This window comes from Triticum urartu, chromosome 3 (assembly GCF_003073215.2).
Source record: "Triticum urartu cultivar G1812 chromosome 3, Tu2.1, whole genome shotgun sequence".
NCBI classification, from domain to species: domain Eukaryota; kingdom Viridiplantae; phylum Streptophyta; class Magnoliopsida; order Poales; family Poaceae; genus Triticum; species Triticum urartu.
Genome location: NC_053024.1, coordinates 717,544,830 through 717,567,654, shown reverse-complemented (window position 1 = coordinate 717,567,654; position 22,825 = coordinate 717,544,830). Strand labels below are relative to the sequence as shown.

Below are 22,825 nucleotides of genomic sequence, written 5' to 3'. Positions count from 1 at the left end.
GCAATCAACAAAAATATTGCAATCATTGATTAATTGGTTGCAATGGACTTGGTTCATGTAGCCGGAGTGTGTTTCGCTGGCCTGTTTTGTTTGGTCCGGTATATGATCCGATCTCTGGGTTCCGTATACGAGAGAGAGAGAGAGAGAGAGAGAGAGAGAGAGAGAGAGAGAGAGAGAGAGAGAGAGAGAGAGAGAGAGAGAGAGAGAGAGAGAGAGAGAGAGAGAGAGATCCAGAAACGGAAAACCCCGATCCACGAGCGCATATATAGAATCCAATCGATTTCCTGCTGCTCGTGCACGACGCGGAACCATCAGTCCTCGATTCATCACCATGGAAGCCGGTGGCAACGGCGGCTGCTTCCCCTGCGACGTGCTCCTCGACATCCTCCGCCGCCTCCCCGCACACGCCCTCGCCCGGTGCAGGTGCGTCTGCCGCGCGTGGCGGGCCGTCATTGACGACGCTGCCCACGACATCCTCCTCCCGTGCTACTTCCCCCGGCGAGTCTTCCCCGGCATCTTTGTTACCAAGGTCGGATGCCGGTCTGACGCCGCCTTCTTCGCCCCGCCGCGGGCCACAGGAGGACGGTGCGCCGACGACGACCGGTCTGACTTCTGGCGTCCCGTCTCCTTGCACGGCGGTGCTTCCGTGCACCACTCGTGCAACGGTCTTCTCCTCCTCGAGGACGGGTGCGGAGACTACCACGTGTGCAACCCGGCCACCACGCGGTTTACTTGCCTGCCACTCCCAAATATGCCGCCGATGTGTGAAGTCGACGTAATGTTCCTCGCCTTTGACCCGGCCGTGTCGCTGCACTATGAGGTGTTCCTTTTTCAGAAGGAGGTTCCCCCACGAGTACCGGAACCACCTACGTGGGTAGACCTAGAGCAAACATACTTGCCCAGATTGTTTGGAGAAGAGCAATTGTCCGAAGAAGAAGAGGAGGAGGAAGAAGAGGAACAAGAAGAAGAGGAAGAAGAAGACAACTTGGATGTGAAGCACATCGAGGTTTCATCACTGGATCAACTACAAAAGGACGGGGTCAAGGACCCGAAAGAAAAGGTGGTGCCTTTGACAGTGTACTCCTCGCGCACAGGGAACTGGGAGAACCGGGAGTTCACACCTGGATGTTGTGCCCCAGGGCACCTCTACGATATGGTGATGACCAATTCTCTTGACGGCTATGTAAAGATGTGGTCATCCGAGTATTGGCACGCGTCGCTCTATGTGCATTGCCACAATTGTGTCCTCATGATCTTACGACTCTCAAAGTGCACTTATGATATGGTCCGGCTTCCTGGGGAACCCTACGGTAGAAAGGGAGTTTACTCGCTGCCAGAAAGTTCTATCTTAGCAAGCTATGAAAGAGGGATTCACTATGTGGCCGTTAACCAGTGGCAGCTCCAGGTATGGACACTGAATGAATCAGCATGTGGTCAACTAGGATGGACATTGGCACACATGGCCAGTCTCAACCTACACAGTCATATAATTGACGATCTTACAACACAGCCGAGGGTGAGATGGGGGGTGGCTGAAAGTAGCGACAAACTAGTGAGCTCTTTCAAAGATAGTTACTATGGAGAAAGCATATGCAGTGAAGATATTTTTCATAATAATATGACCGAGGACGACAACTTTGAAGGTGTGAAGGAGGAGAAAGAGAGGGATGGCAACTATGAAGTTGTGGGAGAGGAGGAAGGAGACGAAGTAGAAGAGGAGATGTGTGGAGGTGGCTCTCAATATTCCTGGAACTCCGATGAGGATAACTTCATCCCCGTGGATGAAAGCGCCAACCACCTCGGTCCACCGGCATGGCGTTATTGCGCAATCATGGGATTCCATCCTCACAAGAATGCGCTCATCCTCCTACTTCAATCGTCAGTGGTAGTGTATCACCTCGATACGTTGAGGATACAGTATCTAGGTGATGACTACGAGCTCGTCAAAGACAACATGCAACAAGCTTGTTGCGCCTACCGTTTCTTTCCCTACCGACCTTGCTACGTGGATGTATTGCCGGCAGAAAAATTGTCCCGGTCACCTTTTTAGAGTGTCCTGTTATATATAGCTCTTTAAAATGCACAATTGCTTGGTTATGTCGTATGCTATTACATTTAGTCTGTCAGTTGGATTGAGTATATTTTGCTATCATTACCTATTGTTGTATGTACTCGGACCCAAACTAGTCCAACGTTGCTCAGCTCAGCTCAGCTCAGAACGTATGCACGTACCCAAACTCGCGCAGGAAAATTGCAGATCGGCCGGCCGGACGTCCTCAATCCATCGCTATATTCTTATGCCGTTGGGCTCTAACTAACCCCGACTGCATGCATCCACATTAATCAGCTTGATTATGGGAGGCAGCTAGCCAGCTAGGATATTTAGAGCATCTCCAACAGGCGTCTAAAAAGAGCTCCGCGCATTAAAATTTTGTTTTTTTGGCGCCGCACAGCTTCAGCAGATAATGTAGCGCTAAAAGTTTTTGGGCGCGCGCTGAAAAACGCTATCGCACGTAACATATTTTGGGCTCCGGATTGCGCGCGCTTCACAATTTGCACTGTGTGCTTTTTATGCGCGCGTTTTTGGGCGTCTACAAAAGCGATGTTGGTCCCGACGCACTAAAAATGCTAAAGTGGTGCGCTATAATTTTTAGAGAAAAGTATACTTTTCGTCCCTCAACTTTCAGTGAAGTCTAGATTTGGTCCCTCAACTCCGAAACCGGACAACTTGCACCCTCAACTAACGAAACCGGACAAGGTTCGTCCCTAGTCTTGATTTTGACCGGTTTTGGTGCTAACTGACACCGGTTTTGACCGGTGCTGACTCAAATTCGCGTTTTTTTTCAAATCGGTGTTCCTTTTCCAATCCATGAACTTTATTTGAAATTCAGATACTTGTTTCAAATTGACATAATTTTTCAACTCCACAATTTATTTTTCTAATTTGGGTTAAAGAAATTCAAATCCGCGTACGTTTTAAGTTCACACAAAATTTTCAAAAGCCAAAAATGTACACGAATATGAATAAGTACGTCAATTTTAAAAAAATTACATGAATTTGAAAAAAAACACATGAACTTTAAAAAAGTATGGGGATTTAAAAAAAGTACGTGAACTTAAAGAAAGTACTCGGATTTGGAAAAAGTATACACATTTTTAAAAAGTTCACGTATTTGAAAAAACTACCCGAATTTGAAAACATTAAGCGGAATTGGAAAAGTACGCGAATTTGAGTCAGCAGGTCAAAACCGGGGTGGGACAGCACCAAAACCGGTCAAAACCATGACCAGGGATGAATCTTGTCCGGTTTCAGTAGTTAAGGGTGCAAGTTGTTCGGTTTTGGAGTTGAGGGACCAAATGTAGACTTCACGAAGAATTGAGGGATAAAAAGTATACTTTTCTCTAACTTTTATTGGGCGTCAAATTTTTGTGCGGCCATTGAAGATGGTCTTAGTTAGACCAACTTACACATTCATTAGCGTTGAAAAATTTGTGACCAGGAAGCTGCGACCGTCGAGTCCGGAAGCTGCTGACTGCGACGAAAAAAGCTATGACCGGTGAGCTCAGAAGCTGCGACCGACACGACAATGAGCCGGGGGTGCTGCAACCAGCATGACACTGAGTCACTGACACTGAACTACAACCGTCGAGTGATTTTGTCGCAGCTAACCCAGGTCTGGTTCACGTGTCCGCGTGCGTCTGCTAGCTGCTTGCCTGCTCGCAAGTTGGCTATTGTAGATCACTTAAGCTGCTTGCCTGCCTGTTTGCAAGTTAATTTTGTACGTAGGCGTACACTCCGGCGATTTTTGATCTAGTGCTCTAAATCCAATATAGGCGAACGCGGGCAGCGCGAGGTACCTTTTATATGCAGAGGCCATCTTAAGGGTGTTTGGGGCCGTTTTCTAAAGTCTGTAGCAGAAAGAGTTGTCCGGAGTCCGGACTCGTGTCCAGATCGTCCGGGCTTAATCCGGATGATCTGGGTGGTATTCGGATGATCCAGCTTCAAGGGGCCTGAAATCTATGGTTCTGTTAAGTTAACCGGATGATATCCTGGACGTTCGGGTCATTCATCCGGCTTAGGCCGGATGATCCGGATCCCGACCCTGATGATCCGGCCAAATACTCTGCAGCATACTGTTTTGCCTGTAAATTTTGCATACGATCTCGGATTAAGACAATGTTTATATCAGAATCATCCGTTTCGATGAGATGAAGAACTTTGTAGTTGTAACTTTTCCCATCCGATGTCATCTTGATAGGGTTTTGTGCCATGCAAAAATCTGGTGTCAACAGTCGGCGTACACTCCGGCGATTTTTGATCTAGTGTTCTAAATCCAACACGGGCGAACGCGGGCAGCGCCGGTGGCCGGCGAGCAGAACGAGGTACCTTTTATATGCGTGTCTTCAGATTGAAGGTTCAGACCAGGGCGTCTTAATCCAACGCACGCGCGCCGAATTTGGGCCGGTCGGAGCGCTCCTAGCGTTGGCCGAAACAAAAGTGGCTAGGGTTTCACACCGCTGCCTCTGATCCACGTTGCCACTCCACTCCGCGGCCCCTACCACATCTTCTTGCGCTTCCCAGCAGATCAACGCCGCCCAGCTTGATCGATCTCCTACCCCGTCTCGTACGATCTAGATGGGCGATGATGGAGATGCAACAAACAAGGCGTGGACAGGGGAGAAGAGGCGCCGAAAGCACCTACCCGCATCATCTTCCGATGCTCCTGCCCAAGTGCCCAGCTCCATGGAGACATGGAGGACACCATCCAAGGGGGCCAATATCAGATTTCTCATGCGACAGGCATGGTGGACGCCGTCCAAGCGGGCCAAGATCATGATCTGCTGCTGAAAACAGAGCCGGCACAAGAAGAAAGCGAGGAGCGTTTCGGGCCGCACTTCCTTCTCAGCAAGGAAGACCAGGACAAGGATTCTCAACTTTTGCTTGCCAATATTCAGAAGGAGGCCGATTATCCTACTGACCTGCCACTTTATTTGACATGGGAGGAACACGGCAAGATGAAAGCGTGCCTTGCACGCTATCACATTGCTCATTACAAGGTACCTACATGTTGTATCGATCAGTCACCGTTCATTTTAATTCATGTATGTACTAAAGATTGTACTTGTGTGCCATAGCAGCAAATCCAGTCCTCTGGTTTGGTATGTGTGGATGATTTTTATCTCATGTTTTTATCCTCCATCTGTAGGCCGTGAGACCGGAGTGTGCACGTGAGCTTAAGGAACGACCAGAAGAATACACTGATGATGAACTATGAGGAGGTCTACTTTCAGCGGTTAGAGGATGATGAAAATTTTGAGTGGTACATCCATTGTGCTGACACCCACAACGTTGAGTTGGATGACTACCTGTTGGCTTTTGATCGCTAGATCAATTCACCGGAGAGCAGCAGCACACGTAAGGTGCAAAGCTAGCAGACAGACAGCTTGATTGATCCAGTAACTAGCTAGCAGTACGTGCACTGTGGTCCAATACGTACGTACTGGTCTGCGACTTGCAGTAGCTTCTAGCACCAACAGAATCGATTCGGTCTTAGCAGACGTAGCGATTTCTCTTTGACCAGACGAACACGACGCAAATAGATGGATTGCAACAGGCTCGTCTCGAGCCTGGTTCTTTATTGCTTTGATCTGAATCGGTTGTCTATTACAGGGGCTGGTACATGTATATATGGGAGACTAGGCTTGCTATCAGCGAGTGTTGAAGCATCTGTCGGTGCTGCAACTGGCTATGGCGACGACGAGTGAGGATGCTGAGACGACGGGGGTCGCGAATGCTACAACACTCGGCCATTTTGGGTTCTTTGAAACAGCAAAACACAACACTGGTAGGCATCTGAGACAAACAAAAATGTGATATGTTTTCTTTTTCCGAAAATTGGTAGTTTTACGCTATTCACTCGGGAAGAAGACAATGACTTGACCTATATCAATTGCTGGTAAGACAATGACTTGACCACTGAATTTGACCGTGACGTTGGACCTGGTAATATCACCATATTTGGCATGTACGTACCTCATCAAGTACAATGTGGAGCTACTCATGGTAAGGCATCGCCCATCTAGATGTGCGTGGGTCACTCTAAGCAGAATTTAGCAAAAACTCTTGGGTGCCACTAACCGGCCGGAGGGCTAGGGGGCGGTCAATCACTCTTCATTACCATGGACTTTTCCATGTCCGTCTCGGCACCTCGTGAAGAGATGGAGCAAGAGGTGATACGTGATAGGTTTGTTTGATCGTCTCTCTCCTGGACTCTCCATCGAAAACCAACGCGTTTACAAATGCATGCGTTTGACGAGGTAGTACGCACGTATAGTACTTAACTACTAATGCGCTCGACGGTCGACGACTTCATCGCCATCATCACCAACAACAGAAAGCATCCGCTCATTGTGTTCCAACGAGGGAAGGGTGTGTGGTCACCGGGGCCATGGACAATTATGTATGCCTACATCATTGACATCGCGTTTCTTGATGACAAACTATATGCCATCACCATGTTCGAGGACCTCATCTCCCTTGATATCGCATTGGATCGAGACGGAAGGCCCATGGTTACAATGGGAACACGTGTCATCAAGGTAATGCTCCACGATGAGGAGCACGGCGAAGATGATGACAATGACAAGAATGAAGGTGAGAAAGATGAGGAAGAGGAAGAGGAGGAAGCACACAACTGTAGTGAAGAGGAGGAAGAAGACAACAGTGGTGAAGAGGATGACGAAGATGATGAAAATAATCATAATGAAGGTGGGGAAGAGGAGGAAGAAGACAACGGTGGTGAAGAGGAGGAAGAAGATAATGGCTCGACCAATATCAACTGCTCAGCTCAATATATACCAGACGCCCAGCCTCATGGTGTCACCTTAATTAGTCGGCACCTCATCGAGTCGAACGGGAAGCTACTCATGGTAAAGCATCGTCGACGCTCTTCCATCCAGACACTTTTTGGGTCACTCTACGGGTGGATGTTTTTGAAGCAGACTTCAGCACACACGCTTGGATGCCATTGACCGGAGGGCTAGGTGGTGGTTGAGCACTCTTCGTTAGCATGAAATTCTCCAAAGCTGTCCCGGCGCCTTGTGGAGAGGTGGAGGAAGATGTGATTTATTTTATGGACACGGACGATGTGTTCAACATGAAGTCCGGTAATTCTAGCCCATCAAAGTTTAGTGGGTGTTCTATGGGGGCAACATGGCTATTCCCTCCAGAGTCGGGGCTTTGATATAAGAAAGTGTTCTGCTACAATGTTGCAACATATCTAAGATTAGATGCCGGAAACAATATGTTTTCAAGTATTTTCTCTCATAACCTATCACGTGCAAAAATTGTTTTTTACATATATGTAATCTTTGTTGGTCAGACTATGATTAAAATTTAGCGAGTTTCCCTAATAAAACATTTATAGCCACCAATAATATGTGCTCAATTGTAGGTGCATCTACATGGGGACACAACCGACTAACACTGGTCACCCTTTCCCCCTGTTCTGTCATTTTCTTATTTAGCTTTCTGTTTCCTATGTAATTAGTATTTTATTTTTACTTTTTGTTTATTGTATCATTAGAAAAATCCGCCCTGTTTAGTTTTTGTTATTTCTTCCGCTCCACTCTTGTTGGTAATGATTAGATCTAATCTCATCTGCATCTTCATAGTGATTTTGAGAACTTGATTCGTAGGGCGACATTATTTTTGTTTCAACTACGTTTCCTAACAAGTCTATGAGGCGTGCAACCGAGAAGCCCAGGAAAAGGCTTAGCCCAGAGGGATGTTTTTTTCAGCAATCCACTGCCCCAGGCTCCTCTAAGAAATTCTGCTTAAGGGGACTTGATTCGTAGGGCAAATGTCCAGACCAGCATGTTCGAACACATTTTGACATCCAATGGGGACATCAAATATCCATGGACAAGTCTAGACCACAATACCCTCCTAAACTAGAACCAAACACGGGGAGTTTTGGGGCAGTCTTAACCGTCCACTTGGCCCAGAGCCAATTAGATCACATATCCTTACAACCCATGTGTTTCTTTTTTAGGTCTGCCTAGCCCACTTCTGTTATCCAGATTTGATGACTACAATTGAATGATCGACTTCTCTAACGCTGTCCACGGATACGTCGGAAGGTGTCCGCGGACATTTTCTGTGTCCCTTTTTGTGAACTGTACTGGAGTTTCCCCAAGGAGAGCTGCTGCCGCTTCTGGACTCCACATTTCAGAACTGTTAATTCAATTTTTGGAAGATGGGTATTTCAATTCAAGTTCAAAATTTAAGCAAAGGACTTATGATTTTAACAATTGAGGTGTTGTGATACCCATTCTGCCCACTAAGGAATGAGTATTCATGCAATCAAATCACACACCGACCGTGGTAATTTTTAACTCAGCTAACAATATATTTAATGTTGTCGTTATTTACTCACCAACGAGACGAAAATATTTCATCGACAGAACAGTAGCTCTTGCCGACGTGGACTGTGCGAGGAGGCGCCATTTGCGCGACTGTGAATGGGTTTAATTGGTTCATTTCATGTTCATGGGAAAAAAAATCCTATGAGACGAGTCTGTGGGCTGTGGCTGATAATACACTTCATGTTTCCGGAGAAAAAGGTTTATTATTATTTTTTTTATTTTTGACGTAGAGGAAGGGGAAAATGACATGAGGTTGGCGAACAGCAGAACAGGCGGCCTCACTCCTCCTCAGCCCGCTCGAGAAGCTCTCCACCGGCGCCGGCGCCTCACCGGCGGAGTCCCCGTGCATCTCCCGGCGCGGGCTGCTACTGCCGGCGGCCAGATCTCCTGACCGTCGTCGATTCCGAGGTGAGGTGATTCCGTGGCACTCCTCAAGTCAACCGGTTTCCACCTCTCCTGCGCCTCCGCTTGTCTCATCTCACTCATCATCCCCGTAAAACACACACATACCCCGCCCACTGCCTGTTCGACGGAATGTCGGAGACGACTGTGGTGGGCGGCGAGGATTGCATCAGCGCACTCCCCCTTGACGTCCGGCTGTGCGTGCTGTCATGTCTGCCGGCGGAAGAGGCCATGCGCACCATCTTGTTCTCACGCGAGTGGCGTAGCGTCTGGAGGAAAATGCCTAGCATGCGCCTTCAAATGTTTTCAAGAGCTCCGACCCCAAGGGTTTCAACAAGTTCGTGGACCATCTACTCCTCCTCCGCATCCACCTACCTCTCGAAAAGTGCGAGATCTCGGCCTACTGTAACGTCGATGAGGTTGACCCATACCCATACGTCGATTTGTGGATCCAGTATGCTCTCATCTGCAAGGTTCAGATACTCGATGTCATCATGCATGACAACATCCGTAGTTTAGACCTCACCGTGCCTCTCGCCTCCGAGCGCCTCACTACCCTAAAGCTTTACGATGTTGACTTAGAGCTGTGCTCTGCACTTGTTGACTCCCAACCGCACCTTGATTTCTCAAGCTGTCCATTCTTGGTGGATTTAAAGATGGTTTGTTGCAATGTTGAAGTGCACAAGATCTCCTCTGAATCGCTAAAGCGGCTGCGCGCCACCAGTTGTACCTTTGTTGGTTGTGGTGCTTCCCGCACTTGCATCTGTGCACCAAGTCTTGTTTCACTACAGCTTAGTGATTTCATTTTGGACACCCCGTTGCTTCAAAGCATGCCATTGCTAGAACCAGCATTCGTTAGGCTTAATGACGATTGTGGTGATACCTGTGGTGTTACTGACCCAGGGGTGCAGAATTGTGGTAATCAAAGCAGTCTAGGTTGTTATGGTTATCCTGTTGGTGATTACCAGAGTATGCTTCTCAATGGTTTGCCAGATGCTATCCATCTAGAGTTGATAGCTGGTTCTAAAGTGGTAAGCATACTGTTACCACCATCGATCTCAACTCTTATCGTTGTTTGCTAGCAAGTGCTTCTCTTTCAGTATCAGTACCCATTTCATAGATGTGCATAAACACTTACTTAAACAAGTTCCTTAATCTCAGTACCATGCTTTAGTGGTGGTTATGATGTATCATTCTTACTATGTGGTTAACAAAATTCGATCTTTAGACCTGGAATTTAGAAATTCAACATTGTGCTATTCATGTTAATATATTTGGGACTTGAACCTGTATGATCTGTAATAGATGTCCAGCTTTAGATGCCGAGGGACTTAAACATACATCATGATGTATGAACAATTCTCTTTACTTTATTCTAAGTTGAACAAGCACTTCGTGCCAGTAAACTACTCCCTCTGTAAACTAATATAAGAGCATTTAGATCACTATTTTAGTATTCTAAACGCTCTTATATTAGTTTACGGAGGGAGTACTATACTTTGTTTGATAATGCCCTTGTTCTATCAGTTTGTTGATTTCTGCACTCAAATATTTGTTTTTGTATAAGTGGGCCCTTCGATTGCTAGAATTAATAATGTATGGGCTTGATTGGAAAAATTCGAATTGACTCAGGGCACTAGATGTACCTTTCCGTTTCCTTAATTATTTTTGAAGCTAAAATATGTCCCCAAAGTTCCTATTAACTTCAGTTCTTTCATCATATAAGCTCAGCTTGGAAACAAAATTTGTGACTTTTCTTCTTTATGCAATATGTCCAGTTTATCTACAGAAGGGATTTGGCATGGCTGCCCCATATTTGGCAAATTAAAAACTCTGCTACTCAACGAGTGGCGTGCAGCTATTGACCTACGTGCATTAGTTTGCATTCTCTAGCACTCGCCTATTCTTGAGAAGCTAACACTTCAGCTTCATAAGGATAAGGTATTTGTTCTGTATATGTAATGCCACTCTATTGTTGAATGTATCACGTATATTCTATTGATCTCACTAAAATATTTTGTATCCTGTAGCGGCAGCACTTCAACGCTGCAGGGGCCGACAGAAACCATGATTTTACATGTGCTCACCTTAAGGCAATTATCATTGAACGTCCTCCCAAATGGAATATAGAGATCGATGAGAGGGCTTGGGAAATTTCAGAGATCTTAATTACATGCGGCATGCACCCTGAACAGGTTACCTTCAAGCCCGCACGATCAAAAGATTACCGTGAGTTAACTATTGTGATTCTTAATTTTTATTTCTGCAGTCTTCCTACTTGTTCTAATAATAAAATGAAAGAAGCACATATAAGATGTCTGCTGTAGATCTACACATCAGTTAGATTGTATCACTCCCTTTACAAATCTGTATCTGGAACTTAATATACTTTAGTGAGTGAACTGCAAGCTGACCATTGTCAGAATAACTATAAAGTTCACCTAAATTAGTTACTCTGTAACTGCTGCTGAAATTACAATTGCTTCCACACATCATCATGGTACAAAATAACGCTGTACCCATCCATGCCAAAATCTGGGAGGGTATGATTTTCTTCTCCTTTACTGATTAATTGCTGACGAAGACAGTACGTTCTCATATTTTTTTTGGATGTAAGTACGTTCTCATCTTCAAACCAGTTTATCTCCGGCTCTCCACCCTTGTACTCCACTTGCTGGTTTGATATTTCCAAGAGTCTCCTGGTATGAGTTTTTGTTTTTACTTAACCCGTCACCATTTTGCTCACATGGCTATGTTCATATGCTGGCCTCAGAAGTCTATTTACTCTGATGGCTAATCAAAACTTATGGCTTAACCAAAAAATGCTAACCCAACAATCTGACCTTCCTGTCTATAAATCAGGGCATCTCAGAACCAAACTTGTAGTGCGTTCCGATGTTTGTGCAGTATTCAGCTGGGAGAGGTCGTTAGACTTAGACACCACATATTCTTCCACTCATGATGGTCCTACCCTTACATCCACTGATGACAGTTAAGATCAATGCATGTTGGCTCAAGATGATGTTGTTCAAAGCATCTGCAATGTTATATGGCTCAGTCTGGGTTATCTTGACTCTTTGAGTCTGTTGCTCGGCTGGAAATATGCCCTTGTTGATTGATCATCTAGTACAACCAAGTGAGACGGTTTACCAGTTGTGGTTATGACGTTGCCAAAACATTGTTACTTATAGTATTTTTCTTATCACTGGTAATGGAAATATCTTTGGACATTAATATTTTCTTAATCTCCTGTGTGTTGCTGTTAGGCCATCAGATTAATATTCCTTTTCTTGCAGCCTATGAGTCTATGAGTATGTTTGTTCCAAGGCTGCTCCCATCAAATCCGTGGAGGCTAAGCTGGCCCCGGCCATCACATCCCATATACGAGCGTCTGCCCGTGGAAACTAGCGTCCGAACAATCCAATCTGCTGCCGATCCACACGAGGATGGACCCAGCCGGCGACGGCGACGGCATGTGCTTCCCCTACGATGTGCTCCTTGACATCCTCCGCCGCCTGCCGGGGCGCGACGTTTGCGCGTCCCAGTGCGTGTGCCGCGCATGGCGCGACATCGTCAACGACGACCATTGGCTCCCCCTTGAGCGCTACTTCCCCCGGCGCGCCTTCCCCGGCCTCTTCGTCGACAAGATGGACTGCTGCTCCGATACGTCCTTCTTCGCGCCGCCGGCCGCGTGCGGCGCGCGGGGCCCCGTCTACCCGCACCAGGCGACATTATACCAATCCTGTAATGGCCTCCTCCTCCTTGAAGAGCGCGACCACTTATACTACGTGCTCAACCCGGCTACGGCGCGGTACGCTCGTCTGCCGCGGCCGTCGACCCCGTGGTACAGGAGCTATGGCGCATCCCTGGCTTTCGACCCTGCCATGTCGCTGCACTACCATGTTTTCCTCTTTCCGAAGGATGGCCTACTCAAGGAGCCATTGTCAGCCACTAGCACGCAAGGCCAAGTTCCGCCACTCGGGGAAGCACAAGAGGAGGTCGAGGAGCCCAAGAAAATTGTGTTGCCAATGTGAATGTACTCGTCATCCACAAGGGGGTGGGAGGACCGAGAGTTCACTCCTGGGCGTTGTGCCCCGGGGTACCTCTACGACATGGTTTGCAGAATGCCTGAGACCTACGACGGTGCATTTCATTCATCTAATTACTGGAGTGGGTCTGTCTACATACATTGCCACAACAGTGTCCTCGTGATCCTGCGCCCCTTCAAGGGAACTTATGATATGGTCCAGCTTCCCGCGGAACCCTGTGGTCCAAGAAGCTGGTACTCGATGCCCACAAATTCGGTCTTAGCAAGCTATGAGAGAGGGGTACATTATGTGGCGACTAACAATTCGCAGCTTCGAGTTTGGATGCTAACCGAATTGACTGATGGACGGCTAGGTTGGACACTGTCGCACGAGACCAACCTCAACCTGCATGGCCATATTATTCGCACTCTTAAAATACAACCCAAGGTGACATGGAGGATTGTTGGAAGCAGAGGTGGACTATTCAGCTTGACCGACGAAGACGCCGAGGACGACTGGGCCAGATCATATGATTCTGAAACATTCCTGGAACTCCGACGAGGACAACTTCATCGACATGATTGGAGGCGCCAACCACGACCAGTCGGTAGAACGGGGTGCCTACTGTAGTATCATGGGATTTCATCCGCACAAAAATGCACTCATCCTCATTCTTAACAGCGCGGTGGTAGTGTACCATCTCGACACGTCAAGGATGCAATATCTAGGAGATGCGGATGAGCTCGATAAAGACCACACGCAAGCAGCTTGTTGTGTCGATGATTCGTTCATTTACCGACCTTGCTATAAGGATATGCTCCCAACAGGGAAATTATGCATGCCACCTTAAAATGATATACGATCCTGTTATACATAGTGCTTGAGACGCTCCTTGCTCTTAGCTTACCTACCTGGCTATGTGTGTCCTTCCCTGGTGATGGAGTTCTATTTGCTAGAAGAGAAGAAAAAAAAATGCTTGGTTGCTTTTAGTTAGTCGGATTAAGTCAGTTTTGCTATCGATTGATTATTTTACATACGTATGCACCGCTAATTGTATATTGGTTATTTGTCCTGAGAGAAGCGTTAAGTCTGGATTCAGAGGTGCAGAGTCGAGGGAGCCTATTGTGTTCAATGGATTATTTGCCGGACTGAAACCTGACCCTTTCACTATATCAAGTATTCAAGTGTCATGAATGCTTGTGCCAGTTTGGCTATTGCAAGGACAGGTGAGCAGATTCTGTGCTTTGCCAAAAAATCTGGTTTTGGTCGGTTAACTGCCACAGGAAACTCTTGCATACGAAATTATGCAAGAGGAATATGCTCTGAGCCCAACAATCAAGCATTGCACATGTCATGTCGACCTTCTTGGTCGAGCTTGGAGACTATAGTTGATGCCGAGGCTTTTATAAGGGATTCAATCTTCCATGATGAAGCGGCCTTTGCTAGCGTCATGTCGTATCTGTCGAGACATGGAGAGAGGTCAACTTGTCGCAGACATGATAGTAGATCTATAGCCCAGTTCATTAGCATCCTATGTAAATCTCTACAACATTTAGCTGGATGCCGGGGAGCTCTCCTTAGCTTAAAAAATTAGAGATGTGATGAAAGAGCAAGGCGTGAAGAAAGAACCTGGTTTAATTAAGTTGGATTGAACTAAGGTCTATGGTTCACACTCTTGTTGCCGGTGACAAGTACTCCCATCAGCTTCTAAGATTGCTAAATGGGATCGACAAATACTGATACTTCCAGCACAAAGTTAGATGACGTCACTAGAAACGGGCGAAGTTGGATGAATTGGCACAATGAGAAATTAGGTTTAGGGTTTAGGAATTAGGATTAATTCATTTATCACAGCCAGCACCTAAAGTAATGAAGAATTCGAGAGTCTATCGTAACTGCCATTTAGCTATGAAATTGATATCAAAGAGTGAAAAAAGAGAAACAATCTTGAGAGATGCGACTTCCACCACTTCAATGACAGTCCTAAATATATAATAATAAAATTAACAAACACAACAATGTACTGTATGTATCTATGGGTCTTGAAAGGGATATCCCTTTCAAGACCTCCACCAGAGTTCAAGTCCTGGTGCTCGCATTTATTTCTGGATTTATTTCAGCATTTCCAGCGATGCGCATTCAGTGGGAGGAGGCGTTCCCGTTGATGACGAGGTGTCTACGGTGACTTCGTAAATTTTAAGATGATATGTCTGCTCAGTCTTTCGGAGGTGCTCATACGGGTAGAGTGTGCTTGTGTGCGTTCATAGAGGTGAGTGTATGAGCGTGTATATGAGCCCTTGCGTCTGTAGTGTGTTCAGAAAAAAAAGGAAGGTTTATTTTCTGAAAGAAACTTGGGAAAACTGGGAATAATGACCACTGTCACGTGTTCGGCGTTCCCCTGATCCATCGGTGGGAAGGTAGCTGACCGAACCACCCGCTCAGTCTTCACTGCCGCTCCGAAGCCTGAACCCTCTCTTCTCCGGCGGCGCGCGGCACCCTCCCGGCGGGCGAGTCGCCGGAGCCCGCTCCCCCTCCTCCTCCCCCGGCGCCGTCTGGATGGGTAAGCCCCCGCGCTCCTCCCACGAATCGAACCCCCACCAAAATTTCCCCTTTCTGATCCGTGCAGCGTAGGATCGTGCCTGCGCGCGGCTGATTTCCGGTGCAGAGCCCAGGTAGGCGCTGTTCCCTCGACCTTATCGCCCCCCTGACTTGCCCGGCTCTCACGGCGCTCTGTCGGGCAGCTCCCCAGGCTGTTTAGACCGGCGGCCTGCGGCGGCGGCGGGGCGAGGCCGGGCGCCGGATCCAGCATGCAGAGGGCGGGGCTCCTCACGCCGTTCCCCCTGAGGGCGCGGGCCACGGCCAGGACCTGCATGGTCTCCAGGTACCCGCCCTCTCCGCATCCGCAGCTGGCGCTAATTGCTTGTGTTACTGAAGTCTGAAATCAAATCCTCTGCAGCTTCGCCACGGAGTTGCTCGAGATAAGATCCAGGGAGCCTTCGCCGTCGCTCCACGTTCTGGTCGTCCCTGGCAATCCAGGTTGGTGACCGCCGGCGCGCCATAAATTATCTCTGCTTTTTCATGTGTTGAAGTGCTGATGCGTGAAGAAGGATCCGTCAGTCAGGGGCTTGTGTTGCTCTGATGTTTCTGTGTGGCTGGCAGGTATTGTTGGATTCTACAGGGACTTTGTCGAAGCCCTGTATGAAAACCTCGGCGGGCAGGCATCTGTTACGGGTAAGCTTGCTTGATCCATGTGTATTTTCGTCAATGTATTGATGTTGTTGCTTGCTGATGAACCTTGTGCATTGTTCAGCGATAGGGCACATTTCACATGGGCAGAAGGTAATAAACAGATTTCTTCAGTTTGATTCATATCGTCATGTTGAAATCGACAAGGGACAGTCACATGCATTGTTTATATTTATGGAAGACAGTTAAAAATGGTGATGGATTGTCTGGGATTATCATAGTTTCAGAGCATTGGATGTTCTTAGTGGTTTCCCTTAGACAGATACGTAGAGGGGTTTTTCTAAAGCATCAGGTTGTTAGGAAATTTTCTAGGTTCTTAGTGGTATTCATAACTTGGTTCAGGTTATAAATTTCTATTGAGAACTGGTGTTCCACTTGTGCGCTCTATTCACTACTTGCTATGATAAAAGTTTGGCAATCCCCTGCTTCTCAATAATTTGTTCTGTTAAACAAAACAATTTCAATGTTTTGGTCGTCTTGGTTTCAAAGTTGTCATCCTTATTCACTGGCATGGTTAGGAATAAATGCACAACAATAATCCTTGTCAATGCACATTCTTTTATTGCTCCTCTGGCATGATGTTTAGTTGTTTACTATGATATGGTTGTTTTTTACTGTCTGGTCAGCATATTAAGGCCGCTGCTGTATATGATTGTTACACTACCCATGACAGGATTACGAGCACGGACGATTGTTTTCATTACACGAACAGATTGAGCACAAGGTTCGTTTTGGCATGCTTTCGTCGCTTCCAACTGCAACTGCTCTTCGTAATTTTGTTTCTGCTGCAAAAAGAAACACTCTTCTGAAACTTAATAGGAACAGGCGAACACTTTCCTGTTTCATTTTTCTCTCTCATCTTTTTCTCGACTATTGAGAATAGATTACTCATATTTCTCATGTCCATGTTTGCAGATTGATTTTCTTGAGCAAGAGCTTCTACATACCGAACAGTCCATAATTGTGGTATGCTTCTGTCTTCACCAACACAAGCTTCCTTTTATTAAATCCAAGCTGTCCTATGCTAGATTACTAGGTGGACAATTTAGTTGGTTTACTCTACAATACAAGTGTTTAAAACTTCATATAGTTTAAGTATTACATTGAGCCGAATAGAGGAAAAGGAAAGTCTGAGTGAATTTTGTGGAAAGGTGCCTGCACCTCTGCTTGACTTGCTGGCCCATGATCATTTTGTTTTGGGGTAATATCTTCATAAATATATTTTCATATGTAGTTCATTTGGCTTGCGCATGAAGACATCATAGTACTGAAGCGCTTGATTTGTTTACTCTTTCTGCAGTATTGTACAAAACTGTTAGTTATGTACAATTTGATCCAACTGTTAATATGTTTTTTACTGAAGAGTATGTGATTCGCTTGTACATGAAACAAAGCATCTAAGCTTAGTTCTGTATCAAATGTAGGTGGGTCATTCTATTGGCGCGTACATAGGTCTGGAAATATGCAAAAGATTTCAGAAGAAGGTATGAGTATTTATCCAAGTCTAGCACTCCTTTCAAAGTCCTTTCCTTAAGTCTGTACTTGCTGTTTCATTTTTGTTTTTGACACTCCTGGACAGGTAATTTTTTTTGTGGGGCTTTATCCATTTTTGACATTGAACAAGAATGCTATGAAGCAATCAGCAATTGGATATGTTGCAAGGTAGTAAATTCTTTAGAGTTTGGTTGCTTTTTTATGTATATTTATCAACACAACAATACCGGTTTGCTACTCCACAAAACTTGGATAATTCAAACAAGGCGATGTGATAGCATGAGCCGTGATAGGGGAAAATATCTAAAATTGTTGTTCTATTGAACAAGCAACACAACACATACAGGTTGCTAGATAGTAGGCAACTAGGAAGACAACCAACATATATAGCTGTCTATAGCTATTCTTAGTCCTAATTATCATCTTATAGGAGGTTATTCAGTACCTTAATTTTGAGTTTCAAAGTTGAAATGATCATCATGCCTATTCCCAAATGAATATTATTGTTTCTCTGAACTTGATCTTCTCAAATGAACGTGTCAGGTCATCTCTCCTTAGTAAAGGGGTTAGTTTGTTAGTGTCTTTCATCGGCTCACTCCAGGCTTCAGTTACGAGGAGCATTGTGAAAAGGTTCCTTGGATCTTCTTGGTCTACAGCAGCCATTGATGCTGGATGTAGCCATCTCTTGCAGGTGCTCTGAGCTTCTTCCTATTTAGTTGGCCATCTGTTTTGTATTTTTCTCTTATCTGAAAACATGTCGAGACATGTGCTCATTTTCTGCAAACCGTGCAGTACCATACGATGCGCAATGTGCTTTTCATGGCAAAGACAGAGTTCGAAAAGGTAAATGTTGATAATGCTACATCCAGCTGCATTATGGGTCACAAGAGTATTATAGGAGTATTATAATGCTACATTCAGCTGCATTACATGGCAAAGACAATTGCATTACTTGCAGTACTATACTAGAGTTTCTTACTATTTTCTACTTGCAAACCAGTTAGTTCTTGACCATGTTACTATGCACTTCAGCTTCACGAAGAGCCGGACTGGAATTTCATCAGAGCAAAACAGGACCAAATTGCTTTTCTGTTCGGTGTGGATGATCACTGGGGTCCACTAACTCACTTGGAAGAGGTGAATAGATCACATTCATTATTTCAACGGCATTATTCTGATCATGCGAGTTGTTATGTTGTATCATGGATAGCTTTGCTCATGTTAATTTGTCTGGGAGTGTTAAAATACAGATCTCAAGGCATGCTCCAGGGGTTGCCTTGTCGGTCGAGAAAGAAGGTCATACACACGGCTACTGCTGCACGGAGGCTGGATCCTTCTGGGTTGCTGACTACGTCGCAAACTTGATTAAAAACCAAATGCTCGTCGGAGATAGCTGATGGCAGACAATTATCTTCTTTTGATGAAGTAATATAGAAGTGTGATGCTGGATTCCAAATACTAGTGCCTATTTTGCATATGCTAATCCAGGATGACAGATCTCAAAAGTCACATGCTGAATACTGCTATCTAACTTGGCCTTCATGCAATATGTTTTCGTCCTCCTTTCGCTGATGAACCTGACAAGCAACAACTGCGTCATTATTCTTACTGCATAAATCGTATGTGTGTTGATTGACTAGTTTTCGGAGATGCTTCTATATTGATTGACTCATTTTGTAGAAATAGTGCAGTGTACGTAAAGAACAATTCTTGGGATGATAAGAATCACATCTTTAGAATCATAGCAACATTACATATTACATTTATGTTTTCCTTAGCTATAGTTTTTACTTTTTGTACATAATTTTTCCCATTCAGTGTATGTTGATGTATTGGGGATGATAACTATTGCCATGATCTTTTTAGAATCTAGATGAATGCTGGCAACAATCAAATCCAAAAACACATAGTTATATCAAAATTCCATAGGCCCATTCCCTAGAAACAATTTCATAGGTGCAAACACGATGTCAAATCGACATCTTACAAATATGATAGTTAGAATCATAGCAACATTACATATTACATTTGTTATGGCGCTGCTAGAAGGAGGGCGTGAGAGGGCCGGCCGGGGGCCTTTTTGCCCACGGCCGGGCAAGAGGGAAGGGATTTCCTTCTTAATTCTTGCTTGATTAGATTGATACATCTCCTCTCTTTATATAGAGAGGTTTACTTGACTCCCAAGCAAGGCTTACTTGACCCCTAAGCAAGCGACCCTTATCTCTAATTAACCCTAAGACTAATGGGCCCATTAGGCCCATTACGTACTCTAACACTACACCCTACCTGGACATGCAGCTTGTCCTCGAGCTACAGCCTAACCAACTTATAACCATGACTCGACGCAACAAAAACCTAACACCTAAAAACAAGCCTTTTACATCTCGGCTTGTTTTATTATTCTCAACCTGAAATGGACTGGGACGCTTTATTTTGGACCCCTTAACAAAAAGTAGACACCATCCGCACGTCGGACGTGCACGTGTACAGCCACCTGGATCCCATGGACACCACCTGGACAAAAGGAGTGCATGTGTATGACCACCTGGAAGTGGTCGCAAGAGTGACCAAGAGAGGCGCCCTCGCGGCGGCCGGTGGCGGAATGCAGTGGTGCTACGCGGTGCGCTGCTGTCGGTGACACCATGCCTTCTCCCTGCCGGACGGCTGTTGGTTTGCACCGCACAGGGAAGAGTGGAGGGCTTGCGATGGAGAATGACGAGGAGGGGTGCGCCCCCAACCGCCGATGTCGCAGACTTTGAGGTCGTTGCCCGCGGGGAAAACAGCATGCCCGCCGCCCGTGGGGGAAACCGCATGCCCAAGATCCCCGACACAGCGGATGAGATCGAGGTCCTTTGCGCAGCGAAGGGCAACTTGGAGGAGCAGCAGCTGCAGACCACGCATCTCCCGCACACGCCGACGCGCTAGGAGGCCGCGCGCAGCGGCCTGCAGCCTCACCGCCGCCGACACGTGGCGGGTAGCGATCCAAGACGAAAACGGTGACGGCGACGGCGGGGACTGGACTTGGTGAAGTGGGACTCCTGCCGGTGCGGTCGATGCGGGACCGGAGCTGACCGGCGGTGGCTGCTGCGGTGGCGCACCGGGCAGCGGCAGCGGCTGCTGCGGCGGAGGCCGCCAGGAGCGGCGGCTGCCACTGCAGCCAGGGTTGGGCGGTGGTGGCGATGGATGGCAGCTGCAGCGGCTGCTGCAATGGCCCGGCGAGCGTGGCGAAGGCCGCTTGGTGCGGTGGCTGCCACGGCAGCCACAACGGCGCGGGGGCGGCGATGGGCGTTGGAGGCGCGGCAGGAGCCGGCGCCGGCCACTGCGGCCACTGTGGGGCGGTGGCGGCAGCTGCAGCTGGGGCTGCAGCGTCCCAGGGAACGCCGCGGAGGCCCCTGGATGCGGCGAGTACCACAGCAGGGCCGGCGGCCCGGTGAAGGCGGTCGGCGGCAGGGGAGCGGCGGCCCGTAGGGGCTGACCAGGTACAGCCGGATCCCCTGAACGGCTGTGACGAGGTCGTTGAGGACCCAAGTGATCTCCTCCGGGGTGTAGGCGGTGGCCGGTGGTGAAGGAAATATGCCCTAGAGGCAATAATAAAGTTATTATTTATTTCCTTATATCATGATAAATGTTTATTATTCATGCTAGAATTGTATTAACCGGAAACATAATACATGTGTGAATACATAGACAAACAGAGTGTCACTAGTATGCCTCTACTTGACTAGCTCGTTAATCAAAGATGGTTATGTTTCCTAACCATGGACAAAGAGTTGTTATTTGATTAACAAGATCACATCATTAGTTGAATGATCTGATTGACATGACCCATTCCATTAGCTTAGCACCCGATCGTTTAGTATGTTGCTATTGCTTTCTTCATGACTTATACATGTTCCTATGACTATGAGATTATGCAACTCCCGTTTACCGAAGGAACACTTTGTGTGCTACCAAACGTCACAACGTAACTGGTTGATTATAAAGGAGCTCTACAGGTGTCTCCAAAGGTACATGTTGGGTTGGCGTATTTCGAGATTAGGATTTGTCACTCCAATTGTCGGAGAGGTATCTCTGGGCCCTCTCGGTAATGCACATCACATAAGCCTTGCAAGCATTGCAACTAATGAGTTAGTTGTGAGATGATGTATTACGGAACGAGTAAAGAGACTTGCCGATAACGAGATTGAACTAGGTATTGGATACCGACGTTCGAATCTCGGGCAAGTAACATACCGATGACAAAGGGAACAACGTATGTTGTTATGCGGTCTGACCGATAAAGATCTTCGTAGAATATGTAGGAGCCAATATGGGCATCCAGGTCCCGCTATTGGTTATTAACCGGAGACGTGTCTCGGTCATGTCTACATTGTTCTCGAACTGTAGGGTCCGCACGCTTAACGTTACGATGACAGTTATTATGAGTTTATGTATTTTGATGTACCGAAGGTTGTTCGGAGTCCCGGATGTGATCACGGACATGACGAGGAGTCTCGAAATGGTCGAGACATAAAGATCGATATATTGGAAGCCTATATTTGGACATCGGAATCATTCCGGGTGAAATCGGGATTTTACCGGAGTACCGGGGGGTTATTGGGCCTACATGGGCCATAAGGGAGAAGAGGAGGGCCGGCCAGGGCAGGCCGCGTGCCCCCTCCCCCCTAGTCCGAATAGGACAAGGAAGGGGGGCGGCGCCCCCCTTTCCTCTTCCCCTTCCCCCTTTCCTTCTCCAACAAGGCAAGAGGGGGGGAGTCCTACTCCCGGTGGGAGTAGGACTCCTCCAGGCGCACCCCAAGGGGGCCGGCCGCACCTCCCCCTCCCTCCTTTATATACGGGGGCAGGGGGGCACCCTAGAACACACAAGTTGATCTTCGTGATCGTTCCTTAGCCGTGTGCGGTGCCCCCCTCCATGATATTACATCTCGGTCATATTGTAGCGGTGCTTAGGCGAAGCCCTGCGACGGTTGAACATCAAGATCGTCACCACGCCGTCGTGTTGACGGAACTCCTCCCCGAAGCTTTGCTGGATCGGAGCCCGGGGAGCGTCATCGAGCTGAACGTGTGCCAAGAACTCGGAGGTGCCGGAGTAATGGTGCTTGGATCGGTTGGACCGGGAAGACGTACGACTACTTCCTCTACGTTGCGTCAACGCTTCCGCTTCGGTCTACGAGGGTACGTAGACAGCACTCTCCCCTCTCGTTGCTATGCATCACCATGATCTTGCG

At 47.0% G+C, this 22,825-nt stretch overlaps 1 protein-coding gene across 4 annotated transcripts; it reads left to right on the top strand.

The window, feature by feature from the left end:
* Positions 1–15,229: 15,229 nt before the first annotated feature.
* Positions 15,230–19,357, top strand: LOC125546166 (lipid droplet-associated hydrolase). 4 transcript variants are annotated; one of them, XM_048710334.1, is made up of 14 exons: positions 15,230–15,417; positions 15,489–15,529; positions 15,599–15,738; positions 15,814–15,893; positions 16,017–16,088; positions 16,168–16,196; positions 16,777–16,827; positions 17,019–17,069; positions 17,528–17,587; positions 17,683–17,765; positions 18,141–18,288; positions 18,390–18,440; positions 18,630–18,734; positions 18,848–19,357. In XM_048710334.1, exons 1-14 carry the CDS (start codon positions 15,414–15,416, stop codon positions 18,992–18,994), a joined length of 1,062 nt encoding a protein of 353 aa, XP_048566291.1. In that variant the 5' UTR covers positions 15,230–15,413; the 3' UTR covers positions 18,995–19,357. The 4 variants fall into 4 exon arrangements, with proteins under 4 accessions (XP_048566291.1, XP_048566292.1, XP_048566293.1 ...); XM_048710337.1 differs by having other exon boundaries at positions 15,261–15,417; positions 15,484–15,529; XM_048710335.1 differs by having other exon boundaries at positions 15,243–15,417; positions 15,523–15,738.
* Positions 19,358–22,825: the final 3,468 nt, after the last annotated feature.